At 35.9% G+C, this 27,854-nt stretch overlaps 1 protein-coding gene across 1 annotated transcript in view; it reads right to left on the bottom strand.

Annotated features, from left to right (window-relative positions):
- Positions 1-571: 571 nt before the first annotated feature.
- Positions 572-27,854, bottom strand: part of LOC135225790 (mucin-2-like) — a 332,803-nt gene continuing 305,520 nt past the window's right edge. The window contains 10 exon segments of the mRNA XM_064265270.1: positions 572-1,426; positions 5,801-5,970; positions 6,183-6,378; positions 10,709-10,882; positions 11,223-11,391; positions 15,135-15,241; positions 15,748-16,006; positions 20,828-21,034; positions 21,200-21,313; positions 22,245-22,452. Coding sequence (XP_064121340.1) covers positions 1,360-1,426; positions 5,801-5,970; positions 6,183-6,378; positions 10,709-10,882; positions 11,223-11,391; positions 15,135-15,241; positions 15,748-16,006; positions 20,828-21,034; positions 21,200-21,313; positions 22,245-22,452 — 1,671 coding nt within the window. The 3' untranslated portion in view covers positions 572-1,359.

Below are 27,854 nucleotides of genomic sequence, written 5' to 3'. Positions count from 1 at the left end.
TTGAATTCCATAATTAACTTCACTAAGAATAACACAATAGCCTAGCCTGTATTAATGAAATTGTACAGTATATTTCATCCAAAGTAGCTTAGGTATTAAGAAAAGACTTTGTGCATAACTGCAGAGCACTTGGTGCACAAGTGTCTAAAATCTATCAATAAAGCAAATTTCCTCTGTGCAAGGAAACTGTTTTTAAAAATGGCCTCAACCAAAAGTCTAAAAATAAGCAGAGAAGGTAAGAAAAATTTGGGGATTTAACATTTCACAGACAGCAAATGTTACTAAAATTAGAATCAGTCCACAGAGCAGGAGTCAATAAGTGAAAGAAAAAGTATTGAGCTGACAGTAGAGGGAGGTAAGTGTCCCTCTGTGCAGGCCACTTTTTGTCATAGTCAGGGTTTGACCTAGTTCATGAGGATCCATGGGATCTAGACTTTGCACGAGTTAACTTGTGTTACCCGTGAGTATCTTAGCAAGTTACTGTACATAGAATAAGCAAAGGGGAAGTGGGAGAGACTACAGAGGATATTTGAGGGTTGGGAGGAAAATTTAATCAGGGGGATGATGATGATGGTACCTTAAGGGCTCTTTTTTTTGTTTTTTTTTTTGTTTATTTTAACCAGAGAGCCTTTATTAAGTAAGTAGGCCTCTGACTGCAACAGTGCTAAGTGCTAATGATACTCACCTACATTGTCCAGATATAACCACTTAACATCTATGCAAAGTGGTCATAAAGACATAGACATACATAGGTGCATGAGAATGTCCATAACACATACAGTAGGGAGACCCTCTGATAGACTTTGTGCGCATTTCTAGTGTATTTGCAATTGATTTGTGGAGAGCTATTTCACATACCCAGATTTGCATATAATGAATGTTAAAACCCACTTTACAAGTTCCAAAGCCACTAGACCATCCTAGCCACCCACATGAAAGGGGAAGCTTGCATCCGGAAGTGTTGGTGGTGGCAAGGACAGACCTGCAGTCAATGGAGTAGTGTCTTTTGCATATGTGTGTATGTATAATGTGGTAGATCACAACAGGACTTTTTTTCCAATGTTCAACCATTTTATTCTCTCATAAAACTTACCTACTTAATCAGACTACGCATTGCGTACAAACTTATTATGCACTAGTGAGCTACTCCCACAGACTACTATGTCCACTAACCAGGTAATGATTGTATTTGGAGAACACATGATACTGATGTTTGTCAAATGTCTGCTCTTATAACCTGCAAATTTTAAATAATGATACATCACATAAGATGAATTTATCTGGCAAGACAGAAAACCCACAAGCATATATGGACTTTCTGATTGCAGCAGACGTCATGTGATACAGAATGTGCCTTCCTTACTGATGCTCACCATCCAAGGCTGCTAGGTACTTCTCTTCGATAACTAGAGGAACCAGTTTATGCCTGTGGAGAGAAAAGGCTTACTGATGATATTTTTCAACATTGCAATAATTTAACTTTTCTAATACCGTATAATAAAACAAATTTAGAATAGTTAAGTATAAAATACAATTACAATTACCAAAAAACCAAGACATTTATTGATAAGTGCACTTTGCAGCAGATTACATGCATTTATGGTAGTCACATTACAGATTACAAATATTTACAGTAATATCACACACTGTTTGATCCTTTACCAAGATAGAAATGAAACTGTTGGCAACTTCTGTAAATCACAAAAATTGCCAAAAGATAATTTCATTCTGAGGCTTGAAGACTGAAGTTAATGAGACAAAGCTTGAAGTGAAAGGGTCAGTATTCTGGTCCAAATAACAGAAACAAAAGCACTAAACGGAGAGGGCAGTAAAAATATGGTATTCTTTTCTAAGTTTTACTTTCAGTTGTGGTCAAACAGGAAGCAACATTTCCATTCCGTGGGTTAAAAGTGGTTTGTGACACATTTATTGATCTGACAGATGTGAATCTTTTGGGGCAGAGGAGCTTATGAAGCCTTTCAAGCATAAGAAATTCAAACTAAAGCAGCACAGAAGGTATATTGTATCACGATTATTCTGCACACACAGAAAGATTTCTATCCAGGAGGTATTACAGACCTCATAATCATTCTTTTGATGATGTCTAATATATATAATATAAAAAAAATGTTCAGGACAACCTAAAATTATAAGGTTCTTCGTCTGAAGAATGCCATACCGCCACCACGGGTTTGATCTGGTTTTATTTGTTGTTATAAGGTTCATTATTCAGAAAGAAGTTGATGGAGTTTGGTTACTATTTATTAAAGATGATGCTGTTTTAGGGACCTTAAATAATCACTGACCAAGACATAGTCGTTGTCTTCGGATGCTTCATCTGAATTCTTATTTTCCTTTATGCCCACATGGGCAGGGCTCCACCATATTTCAAAGTTTTTATGCACACTTCATATACTGTATGGACTGTAAGTTTCATCCAGTGTACAAAGGAACTTTAAGAACAATAATTTCTATGGTGGCATATTTCTAATAAAAATCTCAAGTGCTGAATTTTTTGTACACAGCTCTGCCTTGAAAACAGGCACTGTTTGGTTTGGAGAATGATCTTGTTTTATAAGGGAATATCAGCAAATTGTTTGCCAGTTACGAGATTTTGACCGTTCTGTATAACAACTGAATAGTGTGGACCTTTGCATTTTATGCGTCCTATTGAGTGTTGTTGATGATGTTCTAGAGTATAAGTTCTCTCCATATTCAGACATCTCGTCTACTTTCCAGCAGTTTTCACCTGGTTTAGATTTTTGTCTTCATCGTTTTTCAGCTTTTTCTGGGCCTTTTTATTGGTTTTTGTTCTGCTACTTCCATATCTGTTATCATCAGTCATGCAAGATAACTTTCATTCCATTACTCAAACTTTTCTCATCACATGTGCAAACCAAGCCTCATGCATGCATCTAAAGTTATTGCTCACTTCACCTGTAGTAAGGCAATCTCTTTTCACTTCATCCAGACCCTGTCTGTTATATTCTTCCTCAATGACGTCTCCATACATGTTTCACAGTCAAGAAGGTCCTTAAGGTGACTGAAACGTTCGATTCTTCTAAGGTTTTCTTTTCCAACACATTTACTCTATACTTTTAAAGTATCAAGTGTATCTTAATGCCTGTATTTTGAAGTTTTAACCGTTAATTTTCTTACTTTTTTTCTTTAAGGCGAACTTTTACCTTCTAATAACTTCAGTTTCTGTCTTCTTTGTATTTCACTCTTCCACCATTTACAAATTCTGACAACCTATTCCTCTGATGTTGCTGTATAAATGTGGTCATCTTCATGACGCAACAGTAAGGTGTCTTCCTTTCTGAGCTCCTTTACTATCTCCTCCAATCTCTGATCAAGAGCTACGAACTCCGGGCTAATTCTTGACAAACATCAGCATTCCCCTCAAATGCTTCTTGCATGCCTGCATCTGTCTTCATTGTAGATCGTTTGCTATGATACAGTAGCATCATTAGCTCAAAGAGTCTTTCTACTAGCATGTGCCTTCTCAGTGTCAACATAACTGCCTGTCTTATTAACCTGTCATATACCTTCCAAAGATTCTCCTGGTGTAATATTTTTCTCTTCAAATGGTACTTACCCTGTAGTTGCCTCATTATAAAGGCTGCCTCTAACATTTCTTTTCTTGACTTGAAGCCATACTGAAAATATCAAATATCAAATGTTTTCTCGGCATTTCCTTTGCGCAGGATGCTCCACCAATTTCATACCTCTATAATATCAACACTGGTGTGAATCCTCTTTCTCGGTATATCATTGTCACATCCCATTTTCACTCTTCTGCTATTGTCATTTCTTTTTTCAGGTTTCCTTGTATTCTAGTCATCTCAGTGATGGTTGGCTATCCAGCTGCTTTTAACAGACTGTCCCTTATTTCTGATGCTCCTACGGCTTTTCCACTCTAGCTTTCCGATGTATGTTAAATTTTCTATTGGTTCGTCTCATATACCAACATCCTCCAGGTTTTATATTTTCTTCATTCAGAAGATTTTTAAAATAATGTCATCATCATTCCATTATTATTTTCTTTTCGGCTTTCATTTCAATATTTCTGTTTTTTACATATCCTACTTAACTCCTTTCACATGGTTTCCATCGTTCCTTCTGTTGTGTTAAAAGACTGCTTCTGTTTCCTCTAACTTTTTCTATCACCTACCTTCTGGTTGCCTCTTCCCAGCTCCCTGTATACATCTTGTCCCATTCAATGCTTGCCCTTTCGCAGAGCTTGAAGGCTCTTGCCATTTGCACATCTAGATCCCATCACCGTGTCTCTGGCTATATCCTTCCCATTTGTCACACCACATACTACTTCAGCTGCTTTTTGTATGCTTTCTTTAGTGGTTTCCACAAAAACAGCCTTTGAAACAATATTGGGCAGTAATTCTCTTTTTTATACTTCTATTTCACTTACTTTTCAGTTTCAATGTTGTTATTCTTTTAATAATTTTCTAATTAATACAACAATCTATGTTGTATTAAACCAGCAATAATCCTTCGTTAGGCTACCTGTGCTTATCATATGAAATAAATGTTCCAATTTCCTGCTTATGTGTGGTAACATCTCTGAGCGGTTTATATATTGTGATTAAAAAGTTTTAATTCTAGCATTAATACTTGACTCTGGCAAAAATCCAACCAGTCTCCAAAGCCCTATCCTCACACTATACCCTCAAAATCAATTGTACTATTACCATGTGGTCAGATAAATTTCCCCCCAACAGCGCCAGACAATCTTTCTAAAATGCTTCCTTTTCTTATGGTCTCCCTGATTGTATTATGCTGACACCAGTGTACCTACTTCAGTTTGTTCTTTAACCTCACCATTCCCCAAGAAATTACATTTCTCATTGTCACTACCAACTTCTGTAGTTTTAAATTTGTTCCTTTATATCTTTACTTCCAAAACTGACTCCCATGTTCCACCCAGTAAGCATCCTCCCAACTTCCATACTTTTTCGAAAATTTGTCCAGTAGATAAGAGTCAATTCTGAAAATAATAATATACAAGAATAAAAGCAAATCCACAGCAGTTGGTAGTGGCAGTGAGAAATGTAAATTTCGGGGGAATGGCAAGGAGACAAGACAAACTGAAGATACAGTCATTTATGCTGAGCTTGGTTTATTTCTATTTTCTTTGTAGATTCTTCACACTAACTTCCTAGCCACTGGGACTAACTCAAATTTGGTGCTGTTATATTTTTTATGAGTTCTGTTACCTTTGGCAACGTAGTCAATCCAACCATGTCTGGACTTGTGAGTGGCTGTTGACAGCTCATTACCACAAAGCGAATTTTATAACCCACTGGCTGAGAATTTCAGTGAGGATGAAGTCTAAATTCAGTGCTATGATATGTGTCAAGAAAGATGAGAATACGTTGATAATTTGCCAGACAGTTTGGTGTCAGAGTAGACAAAGAAAAAGTGACAGATCTAGAGAGGTAGCCAGAATCAGATCGTATGGCCTGTCTTGGAAGGGTCGTATTTTTTTCCAATAGCAACACCACATATCTCAGGTGAGTGGTATCATGGCCGATCTACTGCCTAGATATGTGTGACACCTATGTGAAATTTAATAGTACTATCATGTTCTATTAGTTTCTCTTCATAAAATTCATGATATGTAACATTTAACATCGACAGTTAAGAACAGGCTGATCTACCTGATACAAACAATAGTTAAAAACAGTTGATCTGTTCTGGATCAACTTTCTAAGATCTGTTCACTACAGCTAAAGCTTTCCACATACCTAAACAGGTGGTGGAAGGGTTTTCATTAACTTACCTGATAGGCAATAGCAGGAGGAGGGCTACAGGGAACATCATTTTCAAGTAGGGCCACGGGGCAAACCCAAATGAACACATAACAACTAGCTGTACAATTTGTAGTCCTGTGAATTTGTGAATTTTTCGTTGAGGAACCCTCCTGATATAGTGATTTGGAGGGTAAGCAGCCTGAAACATAAGTGTAGAGAATAAGGCTAAACAACTTACTCAGTTTACTCTGTACTGTAAATTTCTTTTGGAAACTTATGAAAATAATTATATGTGCGTGTGTAGATTTAGATTTCTATTACAAGCGATATCAATTGTTAACCGAAAGTATACCACAGAAAAGTTAAATCTTCCATAAAGTTACAGTATAGCAACTAAAAATCTATATATACCTGTTCCATGAAAAATAACGAGATTCTTTCAAACATCTGATTGCCATTGAGTGCAGTAACTGCCATGTACAGGAAGAGACCATCAAGCACTGCCGTTGGGATGTAAGCCAAAGGGTACGGTAGCAAAAAGATGGACAGACCAATAAGAATATTTGAGAACAGGCCCGTCAGCCGGGTTTCACGCACCTTCACAATTCTGTAAAATAGATATAATGGAATATTCAGTGGTAAAGAAATGCTATTCGAATAATTCTCTACACGTATGTAAATAAATCACGAAGACATGAATTTCATAAAACCCTGTTTTCATGATTTAGCGACTCTGGTCAAGTCTCTGGACAGTGCTCAAGAAAAAAAAAGTAATCAAACTGCGAAAAAATGATGGCTTACGGAAAGAGAAAATAATAGCTGCCCTATCACATAAATTAGAAGACAGTACAAAAAATCTTGGAGATAAACAAATTTAATTTGTTTTTCATTTTGCTAATACCATCGATAAAGCCCATCCTGAAAACAAAACTGGGAAAGCAAAGGAAAATGACGAAGCCGGGGTATAACTTCATCAGCTGTAACAAACAACTGCATTTTAGCTAACGTGGGGAATCAGGAAGACATCTCGAAAAACGCTACGGGGAATACAAAAGAGCCGTTAATGTTAATAATATAAACAACGCAATAGCCACACAATGTTGGGATTTTAACCATAGCATGAGTTGAAAGGATACTCAAATTTGATACAAAAGCAACCGCCGAAAGGCTGAGGAAGGAATCCTAAATCACTCAATACCAATGATTGCTGGAAACATCTTTTAATATTTCGGTAAGGCAATTGCCAGCCTTGTTCTAAGAGAAACTAAGGTCTCCAGAATCGTTATGTAAAGATGATAATCCCGTCTTTATTTTTGGACCCGTGGAAAGCCAATTAAATACCTGACCTATGCAACACAAACGCAGGATTAGCGGCCCCCAATGAGCAGCAGCAGCAGATGGGCAGCAAGACCGCAACAACCCAGAATGATCAAGTAGTCAGAATATCAATCGAGAGTCTAATACAGATCTGTGCGTTTCAAAATGTTGATTTAATTTCATTCCCTCTCACGACCATGCCAGTAGTCCCGTAAAGTGTGTTTTTAACAATGTACCAAGATTTCCACGAGAAAATGGTCTTATTTTTACTTTATCCTCATCATGCAAGAACCTGATTGTTTTTCATGGTCTTCACTTTTGATATTGATAATTTCCTGTTTCGGCATTGTAGGTAAGTGATGTCTTATGCTAATTAAAGCTTTGAAGTTGTCGATAAGTTTCAGTTTCATTAAATTCTATTCACCACACAACTGAAGCCTTCACATCTGCTGATCCCAATTCGCCTGCTGCTTCCAAGGAATGGGAACTCCGGCATTGTACCTTTTCTTGGTTGAAAGTGTGAGGAGAGAGTCTACTTGATAAACTGTGCATCTTGTAATGTGGATGCATTTATTGAAGACTGTACCACACATAAAATGTAATGAACAAACTACAGTGAGTATGTCAAAACTCCAAAGGTAATTTTTGCCAAGTATCTTTTGGATTTGGAAAGGGTTAACTGCTAAGTTTACTCGTTGGATTTAGCTTAGTGCAGTTCTGATGCTTTCTTTACTGGTTATTCAGATGCCTTCTTTAGCCATTCATTCTGGACAGAAGTGACATTCTTTAAACAAGCAGCCACACTGCGTTACTGATGCAGTTAGAAAGAAAACTTTCCAGGAACCACACTCTACCTGCTGTTCATATTGCACAGAGGAATTGTTTCTATTGTATTTAATTTCATTTTAAGGTTAAGTGCCTGGCAAGTGAATTTTTTTGTGATAACTGTGGCAAAATTAACCAATTCTGCTGATCAAAAACTTGAGAAGCAATACTATTACATTTTACAACCTGGCCATCCTTACACTTACGAAAAACTTTTCACATACTGCTATAAATAAAGGCAAAATCCACGAAGAAAGTGAAACAACAGAGTGCCGCTGCATGGCCTTTCGTCTCTCGTCTTTACTATACAGACTAATATAAATATGAAAGCAGGTTTACAAAGAAAGCTGGTATAAAGACAGATAGGGATTATAAAGGAAAATATGTATCTAGAATCCAACACACCTACCCAAAACAGGGGTACAATTTAAGAGGTTGATAAATTATCAAGTCTAATTGCTCGGAAGCAGGGACTAGAGAGTTAAAAGATTATACAGGGTGGTGACCGACCAAAAAAAAATTATATATATATATATATATATATATATATATATATATATATATATATATATATATATATTATAAATCTAATTTTGGTAAACAATGACATTTCCTTTACAAAGTGAAAATTTTCACAAATATATATATATATATATATATATATATATATATATATATATATATATATATATATATATATATATATATATATATTTACACACAGATACAAAGAAAATATCTATTAGGTAACTAATTTGTAATTAAGTCAGTGTTTCCTCTTTAAGGTCATTCTTAAACATTTTTTATGCAAGAGTCCAAGAGCTAAGGTTAAAATTACAACTGGAAGTAGGTTGTATAATGGCGGATTCTAAAAGATCTCATGAAAAGACATCTTTTGATCAAGCAATTACTGAAATACCGGTCCAGTTTATAGTTTATCCTAAGAGAATTTTCACTTGAATGAATATTGCGAAAATCACGACTTGAGTACAAATTACTTACCTTAGATAATTTTTCTTATTAAATTCTTAATTCAAATATATATAAATATTATAATATTAATATATAAATATATAATTATAATTAGATATATATTAAATAAATTAGATATATATCATATATATATATATATATATATCTATAAGATATCTATAAATATATCATATATATATATATATATATATATCTCTCTCTCTCTATATATATATATATATATATATATATATATATCTCTTAATATCTCTCTAAATCTTATTTCATTTATCTTCTTTCTATTAGATATATACTATATCTCTCTCTTATATATATTATCTATATATATATTAATATATATATATTATATATAATATATCTATATATATCCTATATAATTATATATATTATTATTTATAGATAACTCAACATCAGTGATACCTATCCTTACAAATTGTACTGGGGATCTCTAAGGGAGAGTTGGACTAAGGTATTTAATAAAGTGAGATTTAGGTAAAATTTCGAATACGTTAAGTGACAGAAGTGAGACCAACAGAACAGGTTGGCAGAACCTATGCATGATCCGAGGAGGAAAGAAGTGCCGGATTAATACAATTAGACTAAAACAGAAGCCCGTACACTTGTAAACTCTTTTCAGGAATTGTGCAGAATAGATCTGGGGCAAGATACATTGCCAGTCTTTTTCAAGGTGCAAGAACCCCAAGGAACTTGAGATCAAAGGCTGTTGGGGAGAATAAGGATTACAGATATATAAAATAGTACGGTCAGGAGCATTGTAATCGCCGAGGGAAGTGCTATTCGAAAAATGAGTGAAGAAGACAGTGCCCTTGCCACTAGAAGAGAAATGCATAGATCTGTATGTGCCTGTCACAACTGTCCTACAATTAAACTTCATTACATTCAAACGATATAAAGGTTAGGTTGCAATTCATATAGTGTATTCTCAAACATTTGTCCGTAATTCTCTGTTTTTTAATTACTGTTGATGAAAACATAATTGAACACTTTGCAATTCTCTGTTTTTTAATTACTGTTGATGAAAATATAATTGAACACTTTGCATTATAAATATTTTGGGTCTGCAGAATGCCTCTCGCTTGTGTTTAAATGTCTAAGCTGGCCTTTACCCTAAAAATGTCTTCTTTAGATATCACAATACTTTTCTTCATCCCAGCTGCTCAATTTTATGTAGGGCAAATTCATCTGTGCGAAGTAGTTTTCTCATTTTTTTTACTGTTCTAGGTTAGTTTAAGCTACCAAATCATAAGGGTGTTATCATATCTTGGTTGCTGCTGCTTGTTATCCTCCACTGCAAAGGGGATTATCTCAAGTTTCTCGATAAGTATTATTTTGGTCACTATTCTGCTGAGCTCAAAGGGAAAATAAATCTTTGGAATAAACTTCTTGATTCAATTTTCCTTACACATATAATCTTTCTTCCTCTAAAAGACTGGCATAGCCATTCTTTATCAGTTAATTTATACTTTTACTCATTTTTGGGGGGCCCTGGGTTAAAAATGGCATTAGGGTAATTGCCTAATGTCCCTTGTTCTTCAAAAAATAACAAACATCATGCTTTTGGATCTTCAAATTAAAATGTATAATTCTTTTGTCTTTCAAAAAAGACCAAAGTTCAACTTGGACTCTAAAAGATATACCTTTCGTGTATGTAATTATAGTTGACAGCAGAACATGAGCAATAATGAGGAAAAACTCTAGAATTTGGTAACTAAGTGTCAGCTAGCATGACCTTATTTATGAGGTCAAACCTGTAAGTAGACTTCTTTTTTAGTAATACTTACATTTCATAAACATGTCCTTGTTCTACTCGTTCTTCAACATCAGCTAAAGAGCGGACATGTAATGGCGAATGAGGCAAACATGCGTGCATCCAGGGTAAACCAAAGAGGGAGAGAAATCCATTCATCAGGGCAACAACCAGCAAGTCGAGGTGATACGCTGGACCCTTCTTTAGTCTGCAAAAAAAAAAAAAAAAAACAAAAAAAAAAAAAAAAAAAAAAAGATGAAATAACTGTATATTGGGCAAAGGATACAGAGTTTCATTAATACAAGGTATCAACATACTTTTTTCACAAGGACTAGGTTAATGCATAATCTGTTGTGCCTTGAGGGATTAAGAAAGAATTTACTCGCATGGCACTCCAAGTGAAAAAAACATTCTCATTCATGGAGGAAGTTAAGAAAAAAAATTGATATTGATATTACTTTAGTTCTAACAAGAGCCAAGTTACACATTAACTGCATACATATACGGCTACTAAAACTCATCTCCAGATGTTAATCAAAATAACTTACTTGTTACATGGGTTGTTGACCATTGCTGAGCCAATATTTTGGTCCATAAAGAAGAGCATAGACAGCGAAAAACCAAGACCCATTGTGGCAAAAACTGCAGGGAGCGGCAACGACTCAAGAGGTGCCAATTTGAATACGTCATAATTGTCATCATATCGGAAGTGTTCCACTGTGGAAAAAAATCATAGTTCATTAATCTAAGTCAATACATCACCGGATTGAAGAACTAAATTTTGTGTGTGGAGAAATGGAATTTATTCAGGTAAAAAGAAAAGAATAATAAAAAGAGAAACTTTAACAAAAAATGAAACTAAATTTGAGAAAATACAGAAAACCAATGTTTAAACGAACTAAAGTTACATTCAAAACAATAAAAACAATACAGTCTACTAAGCTAATGCATTCTGCAAGAAAAAGAAAAATCCCAAGCACACTTCATTGATGGCGTATTTACAGTGTACCATTATGTTTTTTTAGTCAACTTGATACGACTGTAAATAAGTCATGGGGGTGAAAACAGCAGCGTCAGCACCGACGATGCTTTGTCATCATAACATTTAAGTGAGCCCCTCCTCTAGGGAAAAAGGAGACTGACACTGATCTTCCATGGCACTTACTCGAATTGTACACTGAAAAGAAAAAGAAAACATTGGCAAATAAGAACTAAATAAACATAACCAAACAAAAAATAAAGACCAAAAAATGCGAACAAAAATAAAATGTAAAAAATTATAGGTTAATATGCTGTATTTGCTTTTTACTCATGTTACTTAATCAAACCAAAACGTTCGATTGCTTTAAAGAAAAAATAAATGTAGGTCACATGCATGGATGTACAGTGGGAAAAACACGGATGTCAAAAATCAAAGAAAAAATCTGCGAAAGAAGCACAATACTGTATCATGATTTCTGGTGACTTAGAAGGAAATATGTGGTAATTCCAGGACAATCCAAAATGCAAACCAAGATAGTTTAGGGAAATGTTTCAGACAGAAATAAAAACACGGGTTACCCAGCACACTTGCCAACATTACGCATTTCACAAGCAGAGCTAGTGATATCTAAACCAGTGATATTTAGATTTATCTTACAAGTTTCCAAAGTATATATCAAAAGAGCCAAAAACACTATTGTAGCACTAAAATAATAAATCTTAATATTTACTAAGAGTTTTGTGATCATTATCCCTACAGAACTAGAGTACGAAATTAAGACATTGAAATAATGACAAAATTAACATTTGCAATAGTCCTTAAAAAATTTGAAAATGTGGTGCCTCTACGATAAAAAAAAGTCAACTTGCCCAACCAAAACTATCGCATATTCATTAAATTTACGGCAAAATTAACTAGTTTGGTAAAATATCAGTCAAGTCAGCCTATGGAGGGCAGCAATCAAGTCCAAAATATAAACTGGCTGAAGGAAAATTGTTACATAAATAGAGTTACAGATCTAAAAGATGTGAGATACAAACTGGGAACCCTTATACGAGATTCTCCCGAAGCATCTACGTACCAACTAGCAGGTATGCAACCCGAATCAACCTCTTCATTCATTTTAGTCACTTGGGCTGAATGCTTCTCACATGTTTCACCCGAGGTATTTTGCTTGGCCATATCTTTTAACGAGCAATATTATTCTTTAGAGTGACTCTTTTTCCTTCATTCAGTACTTTAATACTGAATGTGTCCGTTCCTCCTCCTTAAAGCATTTCTCCTTATAGTATTTCTACTGTGACTGAACTACGGCTTACGTGACATACATTCGAAAACAGGTCTGACTGGAATTGCTGTACAAGCGCTGGTATTCTTTGCCTTACAGATATAATGCGCTCATTTATGATGAGTGGCCAGAGGGCTCTTCGACAGTAGTGGCCTTGACGTTTTTAGTTTTCTGTGGAAGACAACTATTGCGATGTCTATTTGTCTGTCTGTCTGCACTTTTTCTCTCCGCCCTCAGATCTTAAAAACTATTGATGCTAGAGGACTGCAAATTGCTATGTTGATCATCCACCCTCCAATCATCAAGTATACCAAACTGCAGCCCTCTAGCCTCGGTAATTTTTATTTTATTGAAGGTTAAAATTAACCATGATCATGTGTCTGGCATGCTATAGGTGCCAACAACACAGGCCACCAACGGGCCATGACTGAAAGGTTCATAACTGCGACAGTTTCATGGGCCGTGGCTGAGAGTTTCATACAGCATTATACTTATACTGAAAACTTTTTTACCTGATTAATAATGTGGTTAAAACACTGAATAAAAATTAACAATATAAAATCACCAACGATTTTCATTTTAGCTGTCTGCAACTCGTGAATGAGCCGGGATTCTTTTACTTAGAACGGCTCCTCGCTTCCAGCTAACTCTCAAGTCAATTCCTTCAAACGTAACATTATGTTCTCGTTTCTACTTGAGACGCCCGGGATGTTTTTTCAAAATTCATTCTTCCTTCAGTCTATCTGCTCTTCCTACTCTGCTGCGTTCTTTTCTTTGGCCATCACACAATTACTCTAATTTTAGATCATTTTTTGAGAAACAAATCTTATGTACAAAACTGATACTATATTAATAGTTCTGGAACACGAGAAAATTTAGATCAGCTTATCTTTTTTGACTGCACCAGAAAACGGGTATGGGGAACTATTCAAACAAAAATGATAATCTCACACATGCTCTGACAGCTTGCTAAGGTAATCTGCGCCAATGATGAGCTTTCCATGAATGTTTTCCACTCGAATCTTGTAACGCTGGAGTGCAATAGCCCTCCTCATGATCCTTGCACTACAAGTCTTGTAACACTGAATGAATGCAAGGTGATTTTGGTCTGTCTCGACATTCCATAGGTAAAATTTATTCGGAAGGAAATCTAAAATTCTTAAAAGGTACCACCAGTACTAAGGGTGAAGTGATATCATAAAAGGTTTCTGCAGCAACAGAAGTTTCATGATCAAACATGATGCCAAACAAGAGAGTTGTTATTATTCGCAAAGTTTCCCTGGAAAATTTTTCATTACTTTTCCTTACAGTCCAAGAAACTAATCTGGTCTTTGAGCCACTTTGGCCTACACTCAATGATGAGAGATTTGTGTATGACTTCAACTTTTAAGCTTTGCCAATTTTGATTTTGTGCAACGCTACATTTTCAGTTTTACTAATTAAACATATCTTGCTGGATTCCTTTCCTTCCTGAAGGATTGAAATAGTGATTAATAGTGTAACCATAACTGATTAGATAGTGATCTGGCAGTTCATGTGTACTTGTAATATAATGCTTTCGCGAACCTTTGTCTCACAGTTAACGTTGTTTCCGGTCATGGGTGTACTAAGAAAATAGACTTCAACTACATATCTGTACGAGGCTGACTTTTTCTTTTAAATAAGAACGTATAAGGACTAGGTGCTTGGAAGACACCTTTGTTTTACATTTATTCATGTCTTGACTTTGAACATTATTTCATGAGAATGCGGAATGAGCTTCTTTATAATTCTCAAGTTTATGAGGCGAGATGAGGATCATCCTCACTACTTGACAACAGGCACAAGATGTAATGTATACTACGATGAAATTTGCAATACTGGGCAAGTGTACTCATGAATTATTACAGTACCTTGGAAGACTTGATTCTTTAAAGAATACACTAGAGACATCTCACAGTTCTACTCTCAGAAGACTAATTGCAACAACACTAAAGGGACAGCAATTCTATTACTACAAATAATAAATCCACTTTCGCAAAGCACGCTTCAGTACAATACATAAACATTTACAATCCAAGTTATTAAAACCATATACCTACTCCTCCATGGAATATTTCAGTACTGCACACAAATACTAATAGAAATCTGAAATATAAGGATTAGCCTAATATAATCCAAAATGGGAGTTTACAACAGAGTAATACTTACAATGAACATCTCGGAAGATGTAGGAGCCAATGAAGGACAAAACAATGACAGCAACAGGTAAGGCGTAGTCTGCTAAAACCTCACGTTTATTGGCATTCAGGTACGGCCTAGAAAAATCAATGGTCGCACATTAAATAAACGGAGTATATAAAATCTGTAATCAATGAAGAGTATTAATAGCATAATAAAAGTTTTAATAGCATAATTACAGTATGTTACATTAATCAATGTCTTGGACTCCTTCAACTACCATTTAACAAATTTTCCATCTTGGAAATCTGAATATGTTCAAATAATTTATCTGTATTTGTTATTCGTATGAATTAGCTTTAAAAAACTTTGATTTTTATAGTACTTTCAATGTTGAGACCTCTAATCATTTTGTTTTTGCCCCTAAACTACCTGTACTGTAAACTGTTATACTACATGAGAGAGAGAGAGAGAGAGAGAGAGAGAGAGAGAGAGAGAGAGAGAGTGAGTAATGATACATTTTAATTATATTAAAAGTCTAATCTCATAATCAATACAAGAAACTACACTCAGGAAGGCATTATAATACTTTCTGCGTTGAAGATGGAACTAAAAATCTTCCAATAAAAAATACGGCACTTACGTCTTATTAAAATTGTAGAGCACAACTCCCAGCCACAGGGTTCCAAACATTAGAAGGAGGTAAAGGATAGAGTTCTCTCTGGTACAAACATCTTCGACAAGGGTCATGGTAGAATTAGTATCTAATCCATGACTATCACTTATACTGACTATGTAGTTTTCTGAATAATTTTTTAAGACTATATAAGCGGTTTGGTTTCTTTGCATGCTGCTGTTGCTCCCACCTTGGCAAGCTTGACTGTAGTAATTGGCCCTGAAATCTGGAAAAATACACTCTGGTGAATGGATTTGCTAAAGCATATTTCACAATGGAAATGTTAAGGTATGGTTCACATCATTATGACTTAATATTATGCAAAGTAAGTTTAAAAGTAAACTGAAACTAACTGCGATGATAAAAAATTGAAAGTAGAAGTATTCCTCAACAAATGCCGGAACCCATCACAGAAACGTGCCATGTAGTTGATGTAACGAAGCACCTTCCTTCAGCATCAAGGAATTCTAAGTAGGAGACTCACTTCTTGAGTTGTAAGTTGTCGCAAAATCCCAGTCGTGACAGTGAGCAAAGGAACAATGACTCTTAAAACCTCCTATTAAGTCTGGAATATTATATGGCTAACAGGGACATCTGAGATCTAAATCGAAAAGGAGAAACAAGTGTGACCCTAGACAGGGTGACACTAGTCAGAAGGTTGCTAAATCTGGATATTACGAAAGATGGCTCTACCTGCCACCCCTCTTCTTTGTTTAAAAGGAGAGCAAAGAGAGGTACAACTTACTACCCAAAGCTCTGAACTGGGTGCCACCTGCCACCTGCATCTGCGCTGGGTCCAGCATGTCTGAGCTGCTGCCTCGCCAAAGAAGGAAGGGGGAATAAAAGTCAATCACTCCACCATTCAATCCCAGCATTTTGCCCTCTGAGTACCTTTGACAAGATGCTTTCTATCCAAAAGGACCTTGGGTGAATACAACCCATTGGGCAGACACCACAGATCCTAAGGAGAAGCAGCATAGGGGCCACTGCGCTTCACTCCCCGGGCAGATGCTTAAGACACCAGCCCTCATCACTGGGGTAACACAGTTACTCTGAAATATCCGGGGTAGATCTACTCCCCCTTGAGTTTACGATCTTATGTCCAAATTGCGCGGCTATCTACTCTGTTGGAAGAAGTGTTTGTTAACTTGTTTGATTACAACATAAAGCCAAAGAGAAAGGGTTTCTTATTCACCTTCTTGTACTTGCAGGTATTAATAAAAAAGAAGAGAATTACCAAGATGTCAACATTAGTGACGACCTAAATAAGCAGAGGAAACATATTGCAGTTGCTAGAGGAACATCAAGACATCTTAACCAGTAATCCAGGAGGGACTTCATTGGAAGAGCACTGCGTCAAAATAACGCAGAGCAAGATGTATCCTTCACCTTTCATTACTAGGGAACTGATCTAAGAAGTGGAGAAGATGAAATCACAGAAAGGTTAATTTCTTCTTGCTGTTTATCAGAGGAAGTTTGAGAAGTACACAAATTTTGTAGCACCGTTGACTGATCTAGTGAAGAAGGAACGCCCAACCAAGTAGAGTAGAAGAAACCTCAGGAAAAGGCATTTGATGGAATGAAGCAGGCTTTAGGAAATGCACAGGTAGTTCAATAAGACTTTCATCGTGAAGACAGATGCATGAAAAGATGCATTAGGAGGCATGGTACTGCAATTTGTTGAGTGATCTATATTCAGTTGCTTATGCAAGCAGGAAACTAAAGAATGACTGCAACTACTGCACCATTTATAAGGAATGCTGATGATTATATGCTCAGTTAAGGTATTTCCTCTGTGCCTATATGGGGTAGATTTTCGAGGCACAAACAGATCAGCAACTACTCGTATACATCCAACGATGCAAGACTGAATTCCAAGGGTCATGAGGTCGTCTACAGAAATCCAGAGGTACAAGTTTCAGGTGAGTCCAGGAAAGCTCAACACTGGTGTAGGTTACTTCAGCAGGATGAATTAATACAATTATGATTAAACATTGAGTGTGTTGTTTAAGTATGATTCAAGAGATTATTATTCTATGTGTCCAGGAGACTAGATAAAAGGGTCACTGATAGGTAGAAATGGTGTAGAAATTATGTTTAGTAGCGAGCGGAAAGAAAAAGTACTTAGCATAAAGGGAGTTGGGTTATCATAAGCTATTGTAAAGAAAATTACAGAGCTGATTTATAGTGTTTTAATAGGAGCAAAAATGTATTTTTTCTGATTATTTTTTTTCTTATACCTTTTCTTCCCCAAATTTTGAAAACTTTCACTGCCATTATTTATCAATCAATTATAAATATTCAAAAACCAAATCAATGTTTTTATCATAAAGAACAAAACCGCATCAGTAAAATTATCAAGTTAGTTTTTGTTTACTCTGAAAGACTAAAATAGCACTATATCTATATATATATATATATAGATATATATTATATTATAATAATAAATATATCTATATATATATATAATATATATAATATAAATATAATATATATATAACTATATATATTATATATATATATATAATATATATAATATATAATTTATTAAATAATTATAATTTAATTAAATATTATATGTAAAAAATAATACAAATAAAAATGTAAAATTTACATCAGAAATTATTCCCAAATAATGACTGAATATAATGCTTTTTAAAGTATTCAAAATCCAATCATTAATATCTGAGTTAAAGAGATTTGAATGTATAAAACTAATGTTTTGAGAAAAAGGCAGTTAAAGTTTGTCTTAATGTCACACTCAAAGGTGTCTAGTCTAGAAAGCCTAGCTGACACCTGGTCCCCTCTATTTTTTCAGAGAACTTTCGCCTCTAATATTAAAATAGACTAGCTAATGCTGATTCTGAACTTTTGTCAACAACTACAGACACGAGTTAGTTACACTAGCTTTTGTAGGCAGAGTTTCATTATCGCATCCTTTTGTGTTTATCAACTTTCCCAGTGATTTTTTGGGTGCTTTTCTTGGCTTTCATTATATTTGCTAATATTACGAGAACTTGCTTCCCGTCGACGACCAAACTTCTTACAAGGCATAATTATGATAAGATAACACTTGTAACCATCCAAAAAATCATTGGTAAATGTGATAAACATAAAAAGATGAGATAATAACAATCTGCCTACAAAAGCTAGAGCGTAACTAAGTCGTGTTTGTTGTTGTTGTTGACAAAAGTTCAGAACCAGCTCTTCTTTATCAAAGGGAAAAGAATATCGTACATAATATATCATTTACTAGAAGGAATAAAATATATAAAAAATACGAATTTTTGGGAAATAAAGAGGAAAACAGACGCTAAGTTCCTGAGCAACAGAATTTTCAGTATCCACCTGAACTTGCAAAATTACATTTCTTACCTAGTAGAATGCTTCAGATCGCCATCATCTTACGTCTGGTAGTGTAGTACACCACTAAATTTGAGATACTGTGAAAAATGCAACTTTGCCAGTTTGGTCGAAAATCAACCCCCAACCCCAGGGCCGAGACCCTTAATAGTAGAGGAAAGTATTGTCCATGAAATTTCAGCATGTTACCTCAAATGGGATGCCAGCAGCAAAAGAAGAAAATACTTAGGGAAGAGCTTGAAATAGTGATTAGAATGATAAAAAGGCTTGAGAGAAAATAATCTCAGGAGTAGATATGAACGGTAAAGTTGGAAAGAGTAAGTATGGATATAAGGTGTTTCATGAAGCCTTGGATTTGGAGCAAGGAATGAAGACAGAAAGTATGTACTGGAAAGGGCTCCGAGTTTTGAATTAGTCTGGATGAACACCTTGTTTCGAGGACAGACTGACATTAACTTAACTAACATATGAGAGTGGAGGAATATATAGCCAACTAGATCAACTTATGGTTAGGAGGGAAGACAGAAGCAGTGCAATAAACTGTAAGGTAATAATTGATGACGCATGTGAGAAACAATATAGGTTACGAGTGATGGATATTAAGATGATAAGTAGATGAGATCAAGTATTAAAATGTAGGGTCTAAAGGCGAACAGTTTGAGCAATATTAGAGGCATATAAGTAAAGACATCAAGTAAGACTATGTTTAAGGGGAAAAGAAGTCGCTCGAATGAAAAATATTTGGAATAATATGAACAGGTGCAGAGTAGCAGTTGGGCAAACAAGTGTTTATGGGGTGTCCAAAGGGGAAGAGAAGTGGTGATGGAATAGAGGTTAAAGAGTCTGTTAGGTGGAAGTCTAGGGCTTTCAAAGATTGTGCAGGATACTGAGAAACAACATAGAGAAGTGGGAAGAGGAACACGACAATATTGGGGATAACATGGGGAAAGCCTAGCAACCGCACACCTGACTCACCATTAGATGAGAACAGCTGTAGGTTACTCAACTCCCTGCTCATAAACCCCTTCGGCTGAGAGAGTGTTGTATGTGTGACATCTACTGACTCAACCTTTACAAATGAGCAGTAATGGTAGGGATCCACCTACACAGAAGATATGAAACATCACGTATACTCAGTCACGCCTTTCACAAACTCTGTTGTTGACGCTACACATCTATAACAAAAACTTAACAATGAAGGAGTGCTGCAGGGAAGTGGTCGAGGAAAAAGTGGTTGGTGATGTCAGGTGAGAAGGTTCCCCCATTCAGTCCCTTAACCACATTCTTACCAAGATCTAAAGACCATTTCTGGCTCACGCTGAGGAATGCTCCTACATATCAGGCAATGATTTGTATTTCTGTAGGAACAAATCTATTTCCAAATTTACAAATGAGTAGGAACTATGTTACAATTACATGCACCAAGGTACATATTGCAAATGAACTTAAATCTTAAAACAAGGTTACGCATTGCCAGGTATAAAGTACAACTAAAATATTCATATTTTACTATAATATTCATAGCAGCCTTATTCCTACCCAGGTCAGTTTCATCAGATAATACTTGTTAACAATATTCAAATGTTATTCAACTAGATATCCCCAGAAGTTAATATTTTCTCAAAACTTTTTCTAACTTTCAAATAGAGTAAATCCCATATTCATGGAATAATAAACTCCATACTTTTTCTGACATCGTTGAATGCATCATTGGTGAAGGCAATGGAGATGAAGAGGGCAAAGATCTCTTCCGTTGATCTTGTGGACCACCTCATCAGTCTCGAGACGTCGAACAGAGAGTAAACTACCAAGAAAAAGCTGTTCCACAATCCTGTCGCACAGTACATGGCATTGAAGTCCAGCTTGAAGTCATCACAGATATAGTATATAACTGAAAAGGGAATTCATATTACCAACAAAACATAAGCGAGAGGATCAAACAAATGCATGCATGTTTCAAGCTAATGGGAAGACAATGGAATCTTGAAAAAAATAAGGCTGTGTTTTCTTATATGACTGTTGAAAATAAATCACAAACACAATGAAAGTGACTCACTTTTGATGTAAATGGCTAACGGGGCTGTAGTTAGCTGGATAAGGAGAGGCTGACCAGAGAAAACGCCCCAGAACACGCCACCTATAACCTGTCCTATGATGACCCTCTTTACATCTGAAATGCAATTGTACTTCAGTGGGATGATCTAGTCATTTATGAACAATATTGAATTTATTCTTTCATTTCCAACTTTCTCTTTGATAGTAATGAGTTATTGTGAAAAAAGGAGGTTTTTGTCTCCACCAACAGAATGCTAGGGATGTATTAAGACACTGTAAACACTATGCACCAGGATACTATTATTCATTTTTGGGAATCAGCAAAACAAGGATCAAAAGGGATTAGGCGAAAAAAGGTATAATAGTGACTACCGAGTTCCAAATCTTCTAGTCACTTTGAGCAGCTCCAGCATTGCTGGATTCGGCCACAATGCTTCCTCAGACCTTGCTGCCAATAATGCAACTCTTGCTTTTCCCCACTTCTTTGCTTTCATTTGTCTTCAGGCCTGGGAAGCACAAATAAACCGCACATCCGTTCGTTTTTATTTCTGAGGCGCCTTATGCGACAAAAGAATAAACAGTGATGCCATCTCAGGCTTCACAGGCTAATTAGCTCAAGAAACATATTTTCATACATCAAATAATCCTCACTGGCGGCAGACAGTGAAGCTGTTCTTGTCTATTGAGTAACGATCCTCGGCACGACTTTCCTTTTCTTGTTACCCTTTGAAATTTACATTACATCTAAACAAAGTCTGTTTTTTCTCTTCTAAACAAGGAATCTTTGCATGAAGGGGGGAAGTTGGTTACTTGAGGACCGATCGAGAACAACTTGGCCAACACTAATGCATCTTTTACAATGAATCAGGGTTTTTCAGTATTATCTACCACATTCATCTCAGGTTATCCGAAATATTCTTCCTATCTCATTTCAAAACTTACCAAAAATAATGTACCTCTTCTTGTATAAATTTTCAAACTAACGATGGAATGTTTAGGTCATCCAAACCATGGTACGCTTTTCCCAAATCCACATCTCCTCTCACCTATTTTCCCGTGTGTGTTGTGATCATTGAGTACGCCGAAAGCGATGGCAGGAAGAATGCAGGCGAAGTACAGGAAGAATGTGGTAGACACGACCTTCTGAACCGTTTTGTGACCGACGACGCCATCTCTGTAATCGGAGAGGTAGTGCGGTATACGGCGATGGAAGTCTTCTCTGAGGCCACGGGCAAACACACACCGTTTCTCTTGCTGCAACAACAATAATGTGCACTTAATTACATTCTGCTTCGTTTAGCACTACAACTGCAAACAAAAATGACTTAGGTACATTGTATTCAGACATACTGTATATATATATATATATATATATATATATATATATATATATATATATGATATATATATATAGATATATATATATATATAATATATATAACGTATATATATATATATATATATATATATATATATATATATATATATGTGTGTGTGTGTGTGTGTATGTGTGTGTATGTGCATATGTGTGTACTGAGTCATATTGTTCAAAGGAAAGATACAATACAGCCAGTAATGTTTAAAAATTAGGCTGATTCACAAAAATATAATTTTGCTTATATCTGCATTACTTGAATACCACATTTTGAACCATTTACCTCACATGCACAATATACATGTAACACATAACTATTTATTAACTATATAAAAAACATTTCTATGTTGATTTACGTCAACACAGACAGCATAGGTTTTAAGTATATACTACGTGTGAACACGCACATACAAATTTGACTTATTCGCACTCTATCATATAGTATTTGCAGAATGTATTTTCATACATCATGTTTCTAGCATGTCAGGATCCTGAAATGTGCTTGAAAACCTCAAAATGGACTACACTACAGGTGCCGGCACAAGGTTTTACCAGTGATGGATGACACGCTGTGCTATTATAACTCCTTCCTTACCTGACGTTTGGTCACAATCTCGTTTATCAACAAGCAACAGTTTGATTTTTACAGTTCCCCTCCTGTACCGTGACTCCGCATCACAGGAAGGTTCCGAATAGATTTCTATGCATAATTCACGTTGCTAAAATAAGCAATTTTGTCATTACTCTGAAGCGGTTAGAACTATTATTGATTTTTACTGTAATTGCAATCATGAAAAAATAATTTCAGCTGCAAGTTAACTTACTGAAAGACAATCTTACTTACAAGTTATGGAAGTTTAAATTTTGCTATTCACATACCATACTTATATACTGACTGAATCCACCATGTTTACTGTTCAGAAATGATTCCCTCTAAAAATAACTATCCTAATAGACTTCCCTGAAAACACAATAAACATGGGGGTTTTACAGCGATCATCCTAAAATACAATATAAAACTTTTATGTGATAATTTAAACTGTGTAAAATCGTTTATAACACGCCTCCGTAAGTTACCGACAACTGAATATCATGATAAGTCATTTTTCTTCCCATCAGTTTCTGGATTTCTTCGTTGTCTGTCTTCCCATATCTCTGGGATAGGAGCCTCCGGTCACTCATTGTGAATTTCTCCAAGCCCGAAGTCTCAGCTTCTATTACCTTCTCTTACTTTCAAGTGAACAATATACTCTTTGGAGGCCTGAATTTCCAGTCAATGGCTAATGTGGGCTTGTCCCATATGAATAGGGTTCATATTTTAAATAATAATAAGTATCAAGACCTGAAAATAGAAATAAGAAAGATATGGGATATGCCAGTGGAAGTTTTACCCATAATTAAAGGAACACTAGGCACGACCCAAGATCCATGAAAAAAACCTGGAAAAATTAGATGCTGACGTAGCTCCAGGACTCATGCAGAAGAGTGTGCTCCTGGAAAAAGCGCACATAGTAAGAAAAGTAATGGACTCCTAGGGAGGCAGGATGCAACCCGTAATCTCACACTATATATTATATATATATATATATATATATATATATATATATATATATATATATATATATATATATATATATATATATATATAAAATACTGACAGTGGTTCAGTGAAGGAAGAAAAAGAACCTTTAACATCTCGATCATTCAGCAGCAACCAATAACTTGATCTGAGTATCGATATTCAATTATGACTACTGGCCAGAGAATAATTGCTTAAAGCGAATGATCGAGTTGAGAAAAAATGCATTGCAATACTTGGAGTTAAGAATACAGAAATGACCAGAAAAGAAGACGCCTATATCGAGAAGGGCAGTACTGCTTATTATCTCTGTCAACAGATAATCGCCTATCCTGATCAATGTTTCACCCATTGCAATATACAAAGCAATTCCTCCGCTTAGAACAGAAAATTTATCCAGCGCGTTCGCCCTTGTTCACTAAAATTAAACTTATATTTTTTCTATCTACATGATCAGTAACTTGAAGACAAAAAAAGAATGCTTAAGTCTTTATTGGCGTAAAAAAACTGTTCCGTGAAGACAAAACGTCCTCACTGAACCTCAAAGGCAATTTCTTTTTTTTGTCAGATCTCTTGAAAGAACGAACCTTAACTCCAAAAACCTGGGGCAGCAACCGCCGTACCATCAAATCCCTCGTCTGCTCTATGGTCAGATTTCTCAGGATTACTGGATTCGGCAACTAATTATTTGTACTGCAGAAAAATTTGTAAATTTGATCCTAGTTTTTTTTTTTTTTTTTTTTTTTTTGTCCTCTATTACGTTCCATTCTCATTCCATGGTCAACCTCCTTTGAGCAACAGGCCTATCTGCTCATCCTCTCAGGTTAAGCGACCACATTCCTTCTCATCTTAATTCAAAGGCCTCGGCTAGGAATGAACACGAGTTGTTTACGCTGATGATCTTTGCATTAAAACGACATTACTGTTGCTGAAAAGGTTAAAATTGTTTTGGCTTCTTAATAAAAAATCACTACACAATGAGCGTGGTAATAATCGGCCCCTCAAAATAAAAAAAATAAAAAACATTGTTGTACGAAAATCCTCGTGGAAATGTGGCGCGAGTTGTTTTCTGTCTTTCTTAATCTTTTTCTGTTTTCAGTCTCATAGAAGTAACTTTTGGATTTGGCCAAGTTATTGCTATAACTTGGATTTATGACGACACAACTGTGATTAATGACTAGATGTGACTGGAGACACATTAACAATCCCCAGCTGGAAGGGACGAAGACCTGTGTAGAGGATAACTGGGAGAAGAGGAGACTGACTGGAACAGAAACTGAGAGGACAGCGAGTGGAATGAGATAAAGAACAATGGGAAAATTGAAAACAAAAATAACGGGGATGCTAAGATACACTGATAAGGATTTTATAACCAATCAGTATATTAGCACAGAAATAATATGTGACAGGTGACATCTCGCCTCCCCTTTTTACACGCAGAAGTGCTCTGAGTGCATCAAGGTCAGATATATTGTATGTTCAACGGCATTCTTTGCCATTCCACAATATGGGAGTCTTCAGGAAGTCTACTGTCTATCTAACAACTACATACTTAACATCTAGTGAGACATTTTCAGCTTTGAACAAGTAGCAATGTGTCTGTCAACATTCATAAAAGGCCATTTTCCCATTTCAAAAGCTTGGGGGGAAAGTTCTCGTCCGAGGTATCATGAAAACGTAACTGTTTCAAGACACGCAATTACCAAAGCCCACTGCGGCTCCTGCAAGTGAAATACCTACAATGACTTCGAAATAAAAAGAAAATCTCAAAACAGAATAGCCTCAAAATACACTGTGTAGAACTGATTCAGAAGGCTACAGAATCATGTAGTACATCCTCAGATGCGGCATTCTACACCATGAATGCTGCAGAAAAATAGAAAACAGCGCAATCTACTTTACCAATCAAGTTACAAAAGGTGTCCGGTACATCAAAAGTGACAATTGTGCCATGTGTGATCACAATGTAGTATATACAGTACTCAAAACGGAGAACTTCCACAGGTGGTCCACTACGACCCTAAGGCCGGAAGGAACATTCAAGGACATTCTCTGGTCTTACCGCCCCTGATGTAGCATATTCCATAATTTCCCTTTCCACATCATTGCTCAAATATCTCGTCCTACGTTTTCCCTTTAACAGGTGACTCTGCAAAGGTTTTGATAGTTCGAATTTATTATGAGAATTAATGTGATGAAATAAATCACCGTATTCCTATATTAATAAATAACACTGTTTTTAATTGTCATTCATGAATTCAAATTAACGCCAGACTTTCAGTGTGTAAGCAGACACCGCGACAAAGCCGAACAGCTTATTTCTGTAGGACAAAATGAATCGCGTAGTACCATTTCATTTACATTCCACATTATTCTTTAAAAAGGGAGCAATATTATTTTCCTGAAAGCAGAACAGTTTAAGAACTCGATACTCGGAAATGAATGTTTACCACCTGAACAAAATGTTATGGAGACATGCCACGCAGGGGCGTCATTCACTGCTTTGTGAGGTAATGAATAAACGTCCTATAACAACAGGTACAGTTAACAATAAAGAACACTTCCAACTTCCACGATAGCTACCGTTATGATGGAACAGTTAAAAACTAAAACTTTGAGTGCTGCTGGCACGGTGGGCATTTACATACTACAGCTGTTTCAAACTTCTGATGCTGCTGTAAGCGGGACTAACATGTCTGAAAATCTAACTTAGTGATAAATAAAGGTTTAGCATCTACGGATGAAGGAATGCTGAACAAAGAAGCATCTAAGCAGATGACTAAGTAAGCTACTCACAAACACTATTTGACCAAAACGTTAACAAAGCTTTAAAATAATATGTCCGTACATGCACAGAATATGACTTTTCATCTTGCATAATTTTAATGGTTCCTAGATAGATGGTTGCATTAGGTATCTAAATGCATTTGGCGTCATACAATCAGAGTCACAAACCCATCAGTTAGAAAGACTCACTAACCTGTTGTAGGACTCTTATCATAATATCATTCCTAAATACTCGGATTTAATTTAACCCAACTTTCATAAAGCTACAGTCCAAAATTCTCTCTGACACCCCTCAGCGCGCTTCCACGAAAGCTTCAGTCCAAAGTGTTCTATGAGCTTTCTGCAAAAACACTTTCACAATACTATCAGCCCATAAAGCTCTCTTGTCTTCCTGAAAGCAGACTTCCACAGACACATCAGTCCCAAATGTACTCGGGCTTCCCCTAAACAGAATTTCCCAAATCCATTTGTCCAAAGCACTCTCGGACTTCCTGTAAACATTTTTGAAGGCCTTCAACCCTAGTTACCCTTTAATGTCCTCTTCTGCTAGCTCCGTAAAAAAAATTAAGTACAACTTTCTTCTCTCTCTCTCTCTCTCTCTCTCTCTCTCTCTCTCTCTCTCTCTCTCTCTCTCTCTCTCTCTCTCTCTCTCTCTCTCTGTCATTTTAAATCTACAAAAAGAAAAATTCGACGTACAAGCTAGACCTTTGCCCATATGCCAAAATTTTATGACTCGCCACTTCACTACGTATTTAGCCGCTTCCTTTCTTTGCTTCACAAATGCCTGGAATTTCGGACAACCATCAATTTCCACACTTTTTCCATGGGAAATCCCACTATCTGTTCCAAGAAGATGGACTTGGCTCATTAACATTTATATGATGATAAAACTTATTACAGCTGATAACACTTTGA

The sequence above is a fragment of the Macrobrachium nipponense genome, chromosome 13, assembly GCF_015104395.2.
Source record: "Macrobrachium nipponense isolate FS-2020 chromosome 13, ASM1510439v2, whole genome shotgun sequence".
Classification (NCBI taxonomy): domain Eukaryota; kingdom Metazoa; phylum Arthropoda; class Malacostraca; order Decapoda; family Palaemonidae; genus Macrobrachium; species Macrobrachium nipponense.
Note: the sequence above shows the minus strand (reverse complement) of the source record. Positions and strands in the feature narration are given on the sequence as shown.